Source organism: Falco naumanni, chromosome 9 (genome assembly GCF_017639655.2).
Source record: "Falco naumanni isolate bFalNau1 chromosome 9, bFalNau1.pat, whole genome shotgun sequence".
In the NCBI taxonomy this organism is placed as follows: Eukaryota; Metazoa; Chordata; class Aves; order Falconiformes; family Falconidae; genus Falco; species Falco naumanni.
The window spans coordinates 36,739,948-36,757,660 of record NC_054062.1 but is presented as its reverse complement, the minus strand read 5'-3'; the positions used below and the strand labels follow the sequence as shown (position 1 = coordinate 36,757,660).

The 17,713-nt window shown below is 39.5% G+C and overlaps 1 protein-coding gene across 1 annotated transcript in view; it reads left to right on the top strand.

The window, feature by feature from the left end:
• Positions 1-15,466, top strand: part of REEP3 (receptor accessory protein 3) — a 43,042-nt gene extending 27,576 nt beyond the window's left edge. The window contains exons 5-8 of the mRNA XM_040606218.1: positions 339-452; positions 7,857-8,004; positions 10,508-10,659; positions 11,443-15,466. Of these exons, the coding sequence (XP_040462152.1) occupies positions 339-452; positions 7,857-8,004; positions 10,508-10,659; positions 11,443-11,499 (471 nt within the window). The 3' untranslated portion in view covers positions 11,500-15,466. The remainder of the gene's footprint in view (positions 1-338; positions 453-7,856; positions 8,005-10,507; positions 10,660-11,442) is intronic.
• The last annotated feature ends 2,247 nt before the right edge of the window (positions 15,467-17,713 follow it).

The following is a 17,713-nucleotide window of genomic DNA, read 5'->3' as shown; positions in this document are numbered from 1 at the left end:
ACCTTTTGAAGGAGCTCTCTGATTTCATCTGAAGCATGTTATTTCTTCAACAACTTTTGTCTGACAAGTTAAGCTTACTATCTGTAAGGAACTTGCTGTGTTTCTGAGCCGGACAAAACTCATCTATTTTATCTTCTTGTTTGACCAGCTGTAATCCTTTTCTAAATGAGAGAGTATAATTGAGTGAAACATCAGTATACAAAGGCAAAAGTAATTGTTCCATTAAATGTTTTCTTAAAGAATTCTTCTGTCTTCCTTTATTGATGGAAAAATAATACTGTGGGGTAATGTGACTTTCTAATGCACAGTGCTCTAAAATGTCAGTGTTTTGCTTTTAGGAGATTGATGAGTACATTGTACAAGCCAAAGAAAGAGGCTATGAGACCATGGTGAATTTTGGAAGACAAGGGTTGAATTTGGCAGCAACTGCTGCAGTGACAGCAGCTGTAAAGGTAACTTTCTGCTTGCATTAATTGCTTTTGTCCTTGCTGTAGAACAGTGTAATTGTACTGATGATTTGCCATTCCTAAACAAAAAGATTAATTCTGCAAATGCATTGAAAACCTGGAACACAATTTAAAGGTTGTAGCTCTTTAGTCTTCCTCATTCTATGTGTGTTTGAAGGTGGCTTCTAGTTATTTCTTGGATGATAGGAATCAGTTGACTGTAATTCAAAAGATACCATGCAGTTTTCTAAGCAGGCTTTTGGTAAAGATGACCATTGTTTCTTTTTTGTCTCTGTTGTGCTTTCTTGTTGGTAAACAAACTATTTAAAGGATTTCTGGCTTTTCTGCTGTTACTCTCCAATCAACTTGAGGTAACTCCACATATGAAGTAAGGCATGAAAGATTACTACCACAGATAAAAGTTCTCTTGACACAATTAACTTGTTTGCAATCTGTTGATTTAATTATTAAATTAATACACTAAGCATATGCTTGCATATCGCTGTTTAGCATACTCTTGCTTTGTCATGTAGTTCTCATTACGTTATGAAGTAACCTGTGGTTGTTTCTAAATTAAGTTTCTGCAAAACTCATCACCTTCAGCTGAATTTCACAGGATTCTAGTTCTCGAAAAATTAAATACAAGCTCATAAGTTAGATTCTAAGCAATTTCTGGCCCACCAGAACGAGTATAACTTTAGGCAATGTGTATCCTCCCCAATGGTAACTTAAACCAAAACACAAAAAAAGTATGGAAAGAAAGATGTGCATGTGCTAGTTAAATGGCAGGTTTAAGGCAATTGGGATTACCTACTTAATGGGAATAAATGAAAGTGCTGTGGCCATAGTAACAGAACTGAAAACATGAACACTGTTAGTAGGTAACAGGAAGCAATGTAGAGATCCCTGGCTGTCAAAGTTAAGTAGGTACAGCTAGCATTTAACTTAAATTTATGTGCCTGTATGTTAAATTCTTGCTTTATAAATCAAAGACATTTCTAAACACTGTATTTTCAAATGTATGTCAGAAAGGTTTGGAAAAATAGTCATGCATATCTTGTTTGTTCATTTTCTGTCTTTTTGAAGATGTATGTGGGTGATAGTGTAAAAAATACAACTTTTTGTTTTAAAATATGGACATAATGAGGCTAAAATACTGAAAATGTGATTCATTTTGATCACTGGTTCTTCTTCTGTTATTCAAGCTCTTAGCATTGCCTTGAGACATGAAATAATTTAGAATGAAATGGAGTACACCTTTAAAGGAATGAAAGTATCCCAAGTGAAAATAGGTTGCTAAAAAAAAAAAAATCCATCACAAACAAACCCAACAAAATCTCAAAGTACTCTGGGAAAAAAATTAAAAACTATACCAAATGCTAAAATGAAAGTTCTTTGCCAAGCAGCAAATTGGAATTTATTGCAGTGTGCACCTGTAATGATACTTACACTCAGTGCATTTTCCTTATGTCTGGCTAAGGGTGGATATTTCTGTGTTAATCCTTACAGCGTTACAGAAATATTATAAAATAAGTAAGAGAAATATCTCCTCCCACTTCCTTCTGAAATAATGAATAACTTTTTCCTAAATGCCTGTGTTTAGATTTCATTGCTATTCAGCTGTGACTGGCAAGATGTCTGCTCTACTTGTCAACTTGTTAAACATAACTGTGGATATTTGTACAGAATTAGTCCAGTGCAGATGAGATGCTTGGGCAAAACAAGCACCACAATATCAAAGACCTAAAATAGACAAGACTTTTACACAACGTGCAAGAGGGGAGACTCTGAAAAATTTTAATTTTGGCATGTTAAACTGCTATTCAGTTTGTCATTCTATAAAGCTGAGCATGACTGCTCCATGCAAGCAAATGGAGACAATGCATGTGTTCTTGATATTTTTTGATTGTTTAATTTTTATTTTTTTGTTCCCTGTATTTCAAAAGTTGACTGCAGCCTCCAGCAGGTGAAAAGATGATCCCTTCAGCATGAGCTGGTGGAGCATGCTATAGGATTTCAGGAATGGAATCCTATTAGTGGGGTCAGTTATGATGGGAAAGAGAAACACTTTCATCACTCTTACTTTTCTTTTTGTTTTGTGGGTTTTTTTTTGTTGTTGTTGTTTTTTTTCTTTAAGGAGCAGGCATGCTTATACTGACATATCAGATCTCAAATTAGGAGTTTTAGGACTTTAGAATGTGGGAAGTTATATGCAAGAGGAACTCCAAGAAAGCTTCTCTTCACTGAAGTGTCCAAGCAAAAGATGCTACCATGTCTGCTTATGCTGACTTTAGAAAGGTGGTAAAATTGCTTGTGAACTTTCTGGAATATTTTCAAGAGCAAGTGTGGGAAAGAATGGTTTTCTCCAAGGGCTGAAACAGGAATAGGGGATTAGTATTTAAAGGCTAGCTGGCTGTGTGTGGGAGGCAGGAGCAGTCAGCCAGCCAGGTCAGTCTGCTGAAATTTGACATAGATTTAAACCTGCTCTGCTGTAGTTAAGTTGAAATGTAATTGGCAGGAGTCATGGCTTATAACTTACATTTCTATACGGATAATTTTAGCTGGTACTAGTTAGCCCCTGCTAAATTTAATTTAATCTAAAATTTAGAGTTTCAAAACCTGCTAAATAGCATACATTAGCAATAAATTGTGTTACTTAAATCAACATGACAGAAAACAAAACTTTGTGAAATCCTAATTTCAGGAGACTTAGAAAATCAAATAGGGTCTAGGCTGACTTTTACAGTTTACTAATAAAAATTTTCTTTGTATGAAATAATCAGCAACAAGATGCCTTTACTGATAGGAAAGTTGTTGGAGTTTATTCAGCTCAATAGTGTATAGATTTGTGGACATTATATTCACAACACTAATTCCACTGGTATATCTTGTATTTTGATGCATCTGCTTTCTGGATCCTCTGAGATGCTGATTACCTGTATGTTCAGATTTTGCTAACACCTACCTGACTTCTCAAGCTACTAGAGAGAACTGGTTTCTATATCAACACATGCACGATGGCTGCTAATTAAGTTGTGAAATGTACTGCCTTTATGAACAGTATTTGTGTGACCTCATTTGTAAAGCATTATTTGGTGGTGATAGTAATAATAACAAATATATTGAGGGCTGTGTTTCTGCATGTCTTTTAGTCATCCTGAATCTCTTTGCTGGTTGAATACTGTTCTCATGGCCTTGCCTAGATTTTCCCTTCTTCCTGCTCAGGGCATGGCAGAGGAAGGAGATATGTTAAAGCCAGCAGTGGCATACAGCTACTGTGACTATGAGCAGCTCAGCTTGCCAGCAATATTGCTTTCATCCCTCCTCCCTGCTGGGACTGCCTGGCATGCTGCAGAGGTCATTCATGGGACAGCAGTCCCTCTTCAGGTTGAGAGGGAACAGAAGTCATTCGCTGTCAGCCAGGATCGGATCAAGGGGAGAACAGCTGGGAATGTGGGTGCTGCATGCTGCAGCTCTCCGGCCACAAAGCTCCAAGCAGCTTTGTGGATGTGGAGTTCATTGAGAACTTGTCTAATGGAGGCAAGCAGCTTTAATTGGTGATCCGAACCACTGAGGGGTGCAAGCCCAGTTTAAACAGCAACAACAAAGAGAGTCCCGGAGGCAGACATACTGTGTGATGTCTGTTTACAGCAATTTCCCTGGCTCAAGTGTATAGACTATAAAAATACATGCTCAGAAACAAAATAGAGAATGGCATTTCATATATGAGAGTCAGCTGATGAGACTGCATACTAATAGCTTAGTAGAGCCTGAGTAGTCTCAAAAGCAGTCCTTTAAGTAGGCTATATTTATCAAAACCTGGATTTAGAAACCTATTACAACTGTAATTAGTGTTTCAGATTGGTCATGGGTAATGAGTGTGGTCTCTGAAAAGCATTTAATATGTTTCAGGAAACACTATTGAATAAGGAAGCAAGCTCATTTTTTAAGACTTGCATTTTAAGACAACACAAACTTCACAGTTCATCTCTCCTCGAAGTTTATTTATATAGAAATCTGAGCACTGTGTTCTGTGCTTTTTTGCCTGCATTGTGGTTGTAAATGTGTGTGTCTGTCTTTCATGGTGTGATTTAGTTGGTGGCCTCCAGGCTGGATTCAGCCTGCTGAATTTCTGCCTTACTGGTAGGAACTGTTGAAATAATGGGACACCAGTGCAGGGGTGGCAGCTGCTCTGCGATCTTCTCATAAGCAGCATCTTGGGGCTGTGTGTATGGCTGGGGAGAGGTGACGGCTGCTGCCATACCCATGACATGAGAGCAGAGGCAGGAGATCCCCTTTCAGCTCCACCTGCAACCGTATTGCTCTGCCTTCTGTTTTGGGGGCAAACATCTTGCTCGCAAGGTGTGGCTAGCCACTCTCCGAACTTTCAGCAAGGTAGCAAAGCTCTTCATGCATTAATGTTCTAAATGTGAATATTACTCTCACATTTCCTGCAACAGAGAGTATTTAATCTCACTTTTCCTGCAGTAGGGAGGGTATTTAATATTTTTTGGCCACACTTTTATCCTGAGCTGAGAGTAATAGAGATCCTCACAGAATACTTTGTTTTGGCAGAAAGCAGTTATCTGCTTTTTTTGGGCCTGGGGGGTGAAAGAATCTTAAATCTCAAGTGCTATAGGAGCACAGTGATATTTTTTTTAATTTTTTTTCCCATAATGAAAAAAAACCCCCACAAAACACCTTGAAATTTGTCCTGCTATTAGGCTGTGCAGTGGTGTGAAGTAGAAACCAATGCTGATGTGGCTAGAGTGGATCTTCCTAGGGTGGGATGCAGACTGCATTCAGGCAGGAGTGTGGCAGTACTGTAGGGAGTACCTGCATAGGGTGGGTGTAATGTGTGGCTGCGAGTACGTGCAGTACAGCAGTGCTTGTGTAGCCCCTATTCCTGCTGTGAATCTCAGGCATGTGAGCTGCTTCTCTTATTTGTATACATATCCTTTCAAACTTCTTAATATTTGCTGTGTGTAACTTGAGTAAAACTTTCCATCTTGGCAAGTCGTTTTGGAATGAAGGGCCCATTGTATGAATCAGCCGTATCCTCCCTGAATGAGGCAGCACTCGGCAGGAGCTCGAGCCTCATCAAGTGTGCAGTTTGTTTAGGGGCACAATGTTATTTTATGGCACATAGTTGACTTTTTTTCCCCTTTGAAAAACAATATTCTGTATCTAAAAGCTGCCCTGAAAAGTAGGGCTGAATATTCCCAGCTTAGATCTAGCCCTCTTTTCACAGTGGAATAGGAAATACAGGCTGTAATGTGAATTCTTCTTGGCATGTTAATTATTATATTCTTAATTACATTATCTTGTACAGTTTCCAAATGTCTTTTTGTAGTATATCACACGATGAATGAACTCGCTGTGCAACTGTTACGCAAGTGTGTCTTCCTATACTTCTGCCTCTGCCCAAATCCAGCTGCTGTCACTATTTTATTAGTAGATTCTGACCGCACTTAGTGAGTGGAGTTGCACTGAGTTTATATGGATTCTCCTGAGAACCTACTGGATCAGTTCTATGCTTTCATCAGTGTTCGGTGATTGAGACCCGAGTCCTCCTGCATCTCTTCAAGCAGTCGACACAGACTGATCAACAGTCTTACGTGTTGTAGCAGTTAGGTAAGCTGTTACTTGTCAAAAGAAGCAGTCCTGCCTTTCCAGGTCTTTCCTCTAGCATCCTAGCAGCTGTTTCTTAAGTTCTGAGGCGTAGCTGGTTCCTGATTTGGTTTACTGTGTAAACGTTTTGCAGTGCAAGAAGAGGAGTAGTGGAAAGGCAGGAATTCCTGCTTTAAATAAGCCATTTTAGGGAGTAAAACTAACTTAAGAGTTTCTACAATAGTTTTTGCACAGACTGTTGGTAGTGCGTTTTAACTCAAAGGCAGGCTGTAGTTGTCAGTAGGGCAAGTTGTGGAACTGTCAGTCATCCTGCACATGTGTAGGAAGAACTAGAAAAGTAAAGACTTGAACTTCTCTCATAAGGAACTCTCTTCAGTACTGTTTAGTGGCAATGTATGAATGGTGGTGTAGAATTAAAATAGGTTCTTCTTGCCTGTGTAGCACACTGTCTTAGTTTTGCATGCCATACTAATGACTAGTCATTAGAAAATGAATATTGGGTTTCAGCCACCCCCACCCTCTGCCTTGGTAGCCATGCGAGCTTAAGGAGTATCACTCTACTGTCTCTTCACTTCACATGGCTATTTTTAACGTGGAATAATTTAGTGTGCTGGTCTATCATCTGCGAACAGTTGTTGCCATCAGAGTGGGAACAAATGGCTGTGGCCAGTGGTACGAGAACTGCCTTATGCTGGTGCTGTTGCAGAGAGAAATGTGTGGAATTGTACCCAGATTTCTGCTACTGCTAGCTAACATAATGCTCAAATGAGGAATTTTACTGAAAACGTTCATTTGTAAGAACAACACAAAATCTTGAACACTTGCTTAAAGTGGGATTCATGCACAGGCTTGTCAACCTTCTTGTGAAATGCTTATTTTTTTGCCTCATATGCCAGAGAGGGAAGAATTAAATGTTATTTTAACATGACATTGAGTAATGTGCTTGTTCTTTTAGTTGCTTATGCTATATAATCTTCAGTGCTTTAGTAATAACATCATCTGATATAAGGTGAAAGAGCTGCTTCATGACCCTCCTTTCCAAAGGGGAACTTTCTGTATGTCCCATGTTGAAAAGACAATCGGTGAAGGAATACTGATGTTCAAATGTGATCAACTATTCTTATATGTAGCATCAGATTTTTGGGTTGGTATTGTGTCAGTAAAGCTGCATTAGTAAGAGAACCTGCTAACCTGTAGTCCAGGCAGGACCTCTTTGGTCGGTGGCTTCAAGTTTCTGTCAACTAGAGCTTTTTGTAATGCTTAGAGTTTCTCAGTTACTTGAGTTACTGTTACAGAGCGTGTTTTCAACACCTTTTCCTTTTTTATGCATATTCAAATTTATAGAGGGTAAAATATAAAATAGTATAAACCTTTATTATCTTCAACCATGTTTTTTAAAACAGAAGTGTTAAACCCACTGTCATGGTACCTAGCACTGCTAGAGAAATAACATTTGAAGTGAATTGACTGTTTGTTTTTGGTTTTTTCTTTTGAACGCTTCCCCTCACCCCAAAAGCCTTTATTTGTTCAAATTAAAGCAGTGAAATGAGACACTTATAATGAAGCTACTACCTTTTCTGTAACTGTTTTGTCTAGGAGCAATATACAGTTAAGCTTGGGTAAAAGCAATACTTAAAGCAAATATAAATCTACTGCATGCTTATGTTCGATGAATTCCGTAGTGCAACAAGGAAGCATGGGCTTAAACATCTTAAACCGACTTGAACAGCAAAGTTTAACCTGTGCTTTGTTTTCAAAGATGCTGTTCTTGTGTTTCAGAGTCAAGGTGCGATAACTGAGAAACTGAGAAGTTTCAGTATGCATGATTTGACTACTATACAAGGAGATGAGCCAGTAGGACAGAGACCCTATCAGGCATTACCAGATGCAAAAAAGAAAATCAGAGCCTCTGCAAGTGAATCTTCAGGTAAGTATTTTTTTTTCTCTAGCTAAAAGAACAAGTCACCAAAGACAAAAGTGGGAATGCAGAAATACATTTACCCCAGTTAGAAATTGAAAAGGCTACAAAGAATTCCAGTACACTTGGAACAGAGGAAGATACACTTGACTTCAGCAAAGTATATTGTGATAGTTCAGAAGTCCTCTCTTATTTTCTTCTTACAGCAACTAACACTGTAGTCATACTATACTCGTTACTCTTACCTTTGCCAATTAGCGGCAATAATTCCTTGCCAAAGTAAAGCTTAATTGTAAGTAAAAAGATGTGTGATTAAGTAGTTTGTAACAAATGTACAGAAGTTAAACATGAAAATTTATGGAAGTTAAATAAATAAGAAGAGAAAATTAATGGAAACAAATTCAATAGGTCTGTAGTGATAGTTAAAAATGTGAAATTACATGTGGTGATAGGAATAATGAAGGCATTAAGTTGTCATAAAACACTGATGCACATCAGCACTCAAAAGATGGCACGTGGTGACCAATATATGTTTTTGAAGAGGTATTTTTTAATTAGTCTTATTTTGTGATCATCATCGCTTTGTTCTTAAGCCTGTGACGCCTGAAGGAAGGTTTCAGTGGAGTACTGTCAATTGCACCATGTTAAGTGGCAAGGCTGCAGTGTGAAGTAGTTAGTATTTCCCACAAGAGAAATAGCTTTAGTCTATTTCTTTTCACCTAAGCCTGTCACTTCTCATCTCTCCATTTTTGGGGAGTGATGGTCCTTCTGGAGTGCAAGGAATTCCGGGAATCACATGGTAGCTCATGGTTTTTCTGAGGAATAAATGTCCACCTGAGCGGCCCTAAGCTGAACTGTGAATTGATCCCACATGTAAAGATGGGGGGTGCTGGCTACAAGAGAAAGCCCATGAGTTCATCAAGAGCTGCGTTACTGTCACTGCAGGTGTTGTGCAGGGGGTATTTCTCAGTATGACGGCTGTAGTTACCTATCTGAAATAGCTTGAAAATGCTCAAAACAGTTTTTTTTGTTTTTTTGGTTTTTTTAAATTACCCAGGTACAGCTTATGCTGTGTAAATAACCGCTGATTGTGAGATTGAATCTCACATGTCAAAATGCTTTCTTAAGATCTCGTTTAACTTAATTGTTTCTACTCCTGGACCCAAATCTAGTATATGCCTCTTCTGTTTTCTTTGATTTTTCTTCAGCGTTAGAGATTTTAAAAAAGAACAAACCATGGATAGAGTTAGTAACACCACGTAGGAATGTTTCACCGCACTTGCAGAATGTTACTTCTTGTGATCTGAGCTGGGAGTTCCTGTGCAAATTAGCTGAAAAGACCTAGTTGTAGGACATAGATCATAGGGTGACTGAGCTGCCAGTGCTTGCTGTGGAGAAGGCAAATATGGTATTGATGCATCAGAAGAGGCGTTACAAATAAGAGATAAGGAAGCGTGGTTGTCACTGCAAATACCCTGGTCAGAAACTAGATGAGTAATAGGTGTGCTGCACATCTTCCGTATTGAAAAAGATGAACTGAAACTGTATTGGAGGCAGAGACGTGTTTCCCTCTAGCATGGCTGAGGAGGCAAGTGTGCTTAAGTAGTTGTGGAGTAGGGGAGTGCAATTCTAATTTCAGGACAAAAATGAAATGACCAAAGGAAAAGAACCTAATTAAGCCTAAATGAGATACTGACTTAAGATAAAATGTACGTTGATCATGAATAAAAATGGGTTTGGAGTCTAGAAAATGTCCCTGAGTGTTACAGCTTGTAAGTTCTGGAATGGCTTTGTGAAAGGAGAGCTTGGCGGGGGGAAAGAAGCCTTTGGGGGCTTTAAGATACATCTATGATGGGATTCAGGGCTTCGGGACCCCGAGGAGCTTTCCAGGACGTGTTTTTAAAGCAATTTGCGCCATCTAGTGACGAGCTTCAGTAATGATCTTGGTCCTGTTCCTGCAGGATGTAAACAAGCCCTAATAGTATTTTGACGTTGTATCTGTCTGAAAGGAAATTTGGTATTAAATATGCAGAGAGGTATGAAAGTATGAAGAAAGATCATATGAATCACTTAATGGTTTTGGTTGGAAGAGACCTTTAAGGATCATCTAGTCTAACCACCCTCCCATGAGGATCGTGGCCAAAAACCTTTAAGTGCTTCTCAAGATGACCACTGAGGTTTTTGCAGTTCAGGGTAAAGCAGAAGATAGTAGCAGACTGATGGTTTAATTTTTGACCATTGAGGAACCACTACATTATAAACCTGTGGAATGAAGTGGCTTGTTATTTGCAGATGGCAGAATTATAAGTAACAAGTTCCTGGCAGACTAGATGTTCAGCTGTTTTGAAACAGCGGGCAGACTGATCATATTATCTATGGTCAGTATATATAGTATTATATACATATATCAGTTCTAAAGGATGTTTGTTAAAGATGAAACTCATGATTTGCTTAGAAATCTAAAAGTTATAGATGCGTCTTATTAAACATTTTTATAAAACTGTTTTTAAAGGTTACAAAACTCCACTGGAAAAAAATCCTGGAGATGATAAAACAGATGAAGAGATGGAGGGGACGCACTCAGAGGATGAAATGATTGCTCAGAGAGGCCTTCGAAGAACTCAGAGTATGAAATCTGTGAAAACTATTAAAGGCCGTAAAGAGGCAAGTATAATCTTAGTTAAGTATTGAGTTTTTCAACAGTGTACCTTAGCTTTTTTAGAAATGCAGAAATTTATTTCTTTTTTCTTAATCTTTAGAGGGGTTATCAATGGTAGCTGGGTTGTAGAAGGCTAAATGGAGAAGGAAGTATGTGATTAGAAAAGCTCCAAGCTTGGAGCTTTTGTTATTTGTGGTGTTTAAGGGAAACACCTGAATGAAATGAACTAAGTGAGGAAAAAGGGAGAGGAGATGAAATGGACTCTGTGCTTGTAATGCTAATTCTGGCACTAACAAGCCCAAACTCCAGGAACTGCTGACATGGAAAGGGGTGTAGATAGCGGTATTGTCATCTGCATTTGAGTGTCATGGTTGTGCACACTTAAACATCTGCTGTTTAATGGATTAAAGAAGATTTAGAATTTTTTAGTTCCCATAGACATGGCCTGCTTTGACTTGTAACCCACAAAGCGGAGATTCTGTGCAGTAATCAAATTGCTTTATATTTGCACATCACCAGATTTCAAGATACTTAAAAGATAAATCTCTGTGGAATCTTGTAATAGTTTTGGGGTAATTCTGGGAAAACTGCTGAGACTTATCCTTCTTGCCCAGTTTTTTGAAACTGTATCCCGTTCAGTCATAGGTAGATTCTCTTACTGAAGCTGTGGAGTGTCCAAAGCACATTTAAAGACACTCACTAGATTGGATTAGTGGAAAAGTAAATAATACTTCTGCCTGAAGTGATCTCAAGTCGTTGTTATATATTTTTTTTTTCTTCCCCCTCAGATACGGTATGGATCACTGAAATACAGAGTAAAGAAGAGAACTGCTGTTTACTTCTAGGTGTATTGCACAATGCCTGCGAGACAAACTGCTGTATAATAATAACTTGAATTCGGTGTGTCAAGGATCTGTATATGATTCTTATAATGAGTATATATGAATAGATATGGTAGGACTTGGTTTTATGAACCTAAATGGTCAGATAAAGTATTACTCTGCTTTTCTGTAATTGCTTATTGTTTAGACTTAAATCTGGAAAAGTTACAGTATGAATTTCAGCACTCCTTAAACAGGAGTTAAATGAGTAACAGGAAGCAGCTTTTTTTCAGAGGAACTGAACAGGTCAAAATGATTACAATTCCAATTGAATTAGCAGAAGCTGTAAGTATTTGGAACTTGTGAAAAGTGAACCCATAGTCCCCAAGTTTACGTGAAAATATAGGTATACTTGAAATATTTTTCTGAACTACAGTTCGTGAAAAGCCTTTGTGTAATTTAAAAACGTACAGTTTAATAAAGGACAGTAGATGGTGGGGAAGGGAAGACGAAGTTGATACGGTACATCCTTAAGACCATCTTCTTGCATCGTATTGCCAAGATTAACAAACATGTATAATACTAATAGGTGCAAACTAGGGGGTACACATAGCACTGTATGCAAAACTGTATAGTTTTGCACACTTACTGATTTATAGCTGCACATGTCATTTTAGTGACTTCTTAGGTAGGTTAGACTTATCTTTTGAATGCCAGCAATTCTTGTATTCGATTATCTCTTTTTAATTTATCATGATTACTTAAGTACACTAAGTATGCTGTAGATAATTGCTACTAACACTTTATTATCAGGTGCCTTTCTATGTATACAAGGCTGTGTGGTTTTTTTGTCTGTGGTTTGGTCTTTTGTTTTCTTCTTTTTTGTTGTTGTTTTGTGTCTTTATTTCTCCTTCACTTAGAGAGATGTAACATGATTTAAGTCAACTTTTGGTTAAAATTGTGGTAAGTAAAACTTGTTAGTAATACCAGTGATAGACCTCAGGGATCTGATCAGCCCATCAGTTGTGTATTTTAAGTCATGCTGACACAAAGGCATGTGTGATAGCTTATTCAGGCCCTGGTTTGGTTTTGCTCTGCATTGCTTTAAGAATGTGTGTGTGTATATATGTATAAAAGAACATGTATGTGTGTATATTTCATATCCTGTGTAGATTCTAAAATTGGCTGTGTACTACTTCTATTGCTGAAGCTATTACTAAAATATTTACATACAAATAGCTTTTTATAAAGGTCTAGCTGATTTAGTCAGCCATTTTATAACCTAGAGTCCTATGGCATAACTGTTTGCACAGGGACTAATTTTGAAATGTCATTCAAGGCAGGGACTTGTCAAAATGACTATTTGAGTCCCCTTTGATTCTATTTTCTGCAATTCTGAGAATTATGCGGTTTTTAGTTTTCTTTGTGACTATATTTCTACTCTGGATTTAGGGAGAAAACACCCACTTTCTGTAGATAGTATTTTATTACTTGGCATGGGGAGAGATGGTTTTACTTTTCTTGAAGAGAAAATGGCATGTGATCCCTCTTAGACTTGGATCTTGGACTTCAATCCTTAGACCTTCCCCCAGGTGTGACGGTCTACTGCAGCGCTTCTAAAGGTATTCTTAAACCTTGGGCCTGCTGCAGTTCTTTTTCTTGTATGTATATGACATCTATAGCAGGTGTGCTGCTGCTAGGCACTTAATGACCTGTTAACGTACACTGGTGTTTGAAGTAGTCTGCCGTAGGCTTTGGGCCAGGGTTTGAACTGTATGGATAAAAATGCAGCTGGTCTGTATTGGCATTGCGTTCCTTGCTATTGTAGGCGTTTGTAAGCCAAGTGCAAAGCCCTGGTCAGGTGTAACAGTACCGATGGCACAGTGCTTTTAGCATCTCCGAGGAAGCTAAATGCTTTAGTCAGAAGTTGCAACAGTCCATACGTGATTAAACGGCCAAAGCTTGCTTCCCTGTCCTGGAAAATGCGGTTCCGTACGGTAAGACAGGAAGGCTGCTCTCTCCCAAATGAGTAGAGGGCAAAAATCCCATCCTCTAACCTAAACTGCAACTTGTGATCGAGCTTTTACAGGGAGCTGTTGTCTGGGGGGGGAGGCAGTGGTCAGAAAGGCAGCTTCTCCCCCAGGCCTGTTTCATCACTTGTGCCCCAGCGATGTCTCTGCTTCTCACCCGTTTCCCTGAACGCACAGAAAGGCTGGCTTGTGTTGTGAGCTATGTAAGACGTCAGAGGAAACAGGCTTTTGTATTTGTGTCTCACCCTCTCTGAAAATTAGACTAAGCTGGCCCTTGGGTGGAATCTCTAAATCTCACTCTCCAGTTGAGCATCCTCCTCGAGCATTTGCTGCCACATCTTGGCTTTAACTCATCATGTTTATTTTATCGGCAATAAAACTGTCATCTTCCTACAAACCAGAATCCTGCATGAAGGAGCAGGGTAAGCCCTTCTTTCAGACTTACAGTTCCTGTTACAGGCCCGTGTAGATCCGGCTTTGGGGGTCGTGTGCTTTTCGCATTTCCAAGGCTAGAAGTCATTTGAGTAGTTTAGGCTCTACCACGCTCGTGGTCAGTAAGTTGCTCGACATGCCACTATGTACTGGAGGCTGTAACTTCCAGCAGACTTAACTTGCTAATTAAGCAGTGACAAAGGCTAAATAAATTCTCCTTTTTCTGAACGATGCATGAAACTGGGAAAGCTCGCAGTGTTATTCATATTCATTACTTTTTCCATATGAATGTCCTTGTGTTCTCTCAGATACTGTCTTAAGTGATAAAACTTCCAGTGTTGTCCTAGCTGGCTTTTTCAGCCTAATATTCAACCATAAAATTCTTTCCTTGACAGCTTGATTTTGCTCTTTGAATTTATCCTGAAACTGGTTCACTGTATGATCTTAATTCCCACCCCCCCGCCTTGCTGTTCATGGTCAGCTGGTGCTTGGTAGGGCACAATGGCGTGATTAGCTTTCATCCCAACAATACGTGTTTCTTTCTGCGTGTTGAATTCAGTTGAGTTTGGTTTTGATATATCGCATAATCTTGTTAAACTTTGTGTACAGGGAATTTTTAAACTTTTTTGCCTTAGCAACTGCAGAAGTGATCTGTCTAGCTCTTGCCAGTAAACTTCTTGGGGAAAAAAAAGTTAAAAATAAAAATTGAACATTCTTTTTGGTTTTGGAACGTAAAGAGTAGAACATGTCAAATTACATCATCTTATGAATAAAGCGTTTCCTGAGAACTGACTGACTGCCACCAACAGGATCACTAATATAGTTAAAGGAAAACTTAGAGAGAGGTTAAAGGCACTTTAAAAAGAGAATATGTATTTTGTGTTAAATTGTGTAAAGGTTTCAGGCCTTTCCAAAATGTAGCTGGACTGACTCAGATTTCTTAGCAAGAGCCTACTGTACATGTTAAAATACACAGTTTGAGATGAGGATTCAATTGATGGCCTCAGCTGCAAATAAGTTTAGGTCAGACTGATTACAAGGTAATTGCCAATACTAGATACTTAATGCTAATTGCTTTGCTATGTGAAAGTAAGTGAATATTATCCAAGACACTTTTTGCAAACGATAATGAGTTTTAAAATGAACAGAGGATAATTTGGTTAAATGGAGCGGTGGAGTAAATGCTAGATGCATTTTACACGCTGTTCATGACAAAAGATGTGTTTTATTTTTGGTGTTGCTTTTATTAATAGAAAGTTGGTATTTTTAAGTATTTTTCTACAGACGTGTATGTGCAAAGGCAATACTGTAACATTTTTCAAGAACTCGTATTTTTAAATGCTACAGACCAGAGACTGTCTACATTGAGACTGAAGTTAGTAGCTTTACAAAAATGCAATGTAAGCTTTAATTTTTATATTGTAATAATAACTTGCTGTCAACTTGTTTACATATTTGTAGGAGGGAAAGCTTCATTATTCATTGACTTATCTTGATAATATCTTTAATAAATGCTGCTTTGAGCAGGATGCAGTGGATATTTTATTATCTGAATTATGATTAACAAACCGGTCACTATGTAATCCGTACTGTTATTTATTGTAATGACTCCAGTGCTGAAACGACCAATCTGAATTGTGAAGAGACTTTTAAAACCGTTCAAAGTATGATTAAACTGTCACTGAGGTTTTGCCATGGAGCCCAATGCTGATTTAGACTTAATGAAACTTGCCTTGTTAAAGGCAACTTGAAAGTGCTGTAGTGTTACCTATTTGATTAGATGCTAAGATTGTAGTAAACTCCAAGTAAGATGCTTAGTCTCCCAAAAGAGTACGGCTTCCTGGGGAACGGTTGGATTTTTTTCTTCTTTTTTAAATTAAACCACTCTTAACAGTAGCCTTTTTTTTTTTAATTGATATAGCTTTACTGTTGTTTGTGCCAGCAAACATTTTGTTTTGTATTTCCCCATCAGAATTCTTCTGGTAACCCAGAGAAGGAGCTGCATAGGTAAACTTGGGCTTTCCCTTTTTCAAACCTCCCTTCAAGTAAGCTGTTAACACCCCTAGCAAAACCCCTCCATAACCATGTTTTCTGGACCTTTTTTGCAAGGCTTCCTGACTTACTGCCTCAGAAGGAAGTAATTTCTTGATCGGATTGAGGAGAAAGACTTAAAAAACCTACTATTTATTGCTATGGTCTTGTAAGCATTATGAAAATACATCCCCAGAAGCACAGACTGACTGTAAGGGACCTCGCAGTGATTCAGTTCCTGATGTCAGAGCAGTTCATGTAGTACAAAACCCCGACCTACTGAAGAAATTGTGGATGTCAGAAAACAATGCCGATTCCACACACCCCACCCCCCTCCTTGATTTGTTCAACTAATGTTTAACGGGAACGTTTGTGGATGTGAGCTAAAAGCTGTCTTCTTGCTGTTGTAACATTCTGCTGGTGAGACCTGCTCTGGGGATGATTGATTCCAAAATGGTGCTGGTGCAGATGTCCTAGGCCACAAGATGAAACTGATGGAGTGATGGTGAAGGTTCTTGGGGGCTCTTTTCAATTTTTTTTTTTAAGAGACCTTAAGCATTGTGTATCTTCCACACTAACATGGGAAAAACATCATTGAACGTGAGGGGGAACCTAACACGTCTTGTAAAATCAGTAGATTTCCAAAATTGTTTCCATCCTTTCTGTAGATCTATTCAGGAACAGAACGGGAGCCTTTCTTAGGCCTGCCTGCCTTATCCAGGGTTCAACCACAGATCACTCTGCTTGGATTAGGGTAGGAATCATGAAAGCAGCTGGAGCAGAGTCTATAAGGACTTCAGACAGAGCCTAGGATTTCACTGCTCTCTGCTAACGTATGGTGACTACATGAATAAGGAAGCTCAGAAATTATTTCAGAAGTCCTTTTTATCCGCGCTGTCACAGTTCCAAGGTAAGCAGCACTTTGACCCTCACTTGGCTCTTCCCGGGCAAAGTCTACCCACTGCGCTGCATGGGGCTCGCTGCCTGCTCCGTGAGCTCTGCCATCCCATCCAAGCCTTCCACCACTTTCAGTAAGAATACTAAGGGGAGGTTGTCCTGACTTAATTGCCTCCAAAAAAATAATTTCTTGATATGGTTAACGGGGGAGAAAGCCTGCAAACAAAAAAAAACCAACAAAAAACCCGTACCAACACCCCCAACCTCCCAAAGCAAAACAAGCCCCCTGTATAAAGCTAGCGTAATAATAAAGCTGCATCCCTAAATGTAATGCTAGGAAACACGCCGGCATAACCACGGGTATGACTGTCTGGAGGGAATTGCACCAAAGGTGGCCACTCGCTGTGCTTTTGCCAGAGCCCTTTTCCCCTGGCCTGATTAATTATAGTTAATGTCTCTATTCTTAATTCTAGAATTGCCAGCTGAGCTGGAGTTTCGCGTTACCCACCGGACCAGGAGCTTTTAGGTGGCACTCTGCGCATGAGATGAAAGCCGGAGGACGAAGAGAGTGGTTATGGCAGTTCAGTTTGTCGTATTGACTGGGCCGGCAGCGCCGGCTTGTTCCGTGGGTGCCCGGTTAGCGGCCCCGGGCGGGGGGGCTGCGCAGCGACCCTCCCCCTTGCAGCAGCCTAACTCCCGGCGGAAACCACTGCTGCCGCCGCCGAGGTCGTGGAAGCGGGAGAGCTGCTGCCCTTCAAACGCAGCTCCGGAGCAGCCGCTGCGCCCTTTTGCTCCGCGCCACCCCCCCCCCCCCCCCCCCGCTGTCCCGGCAGCCGCTTCCTCCGGGG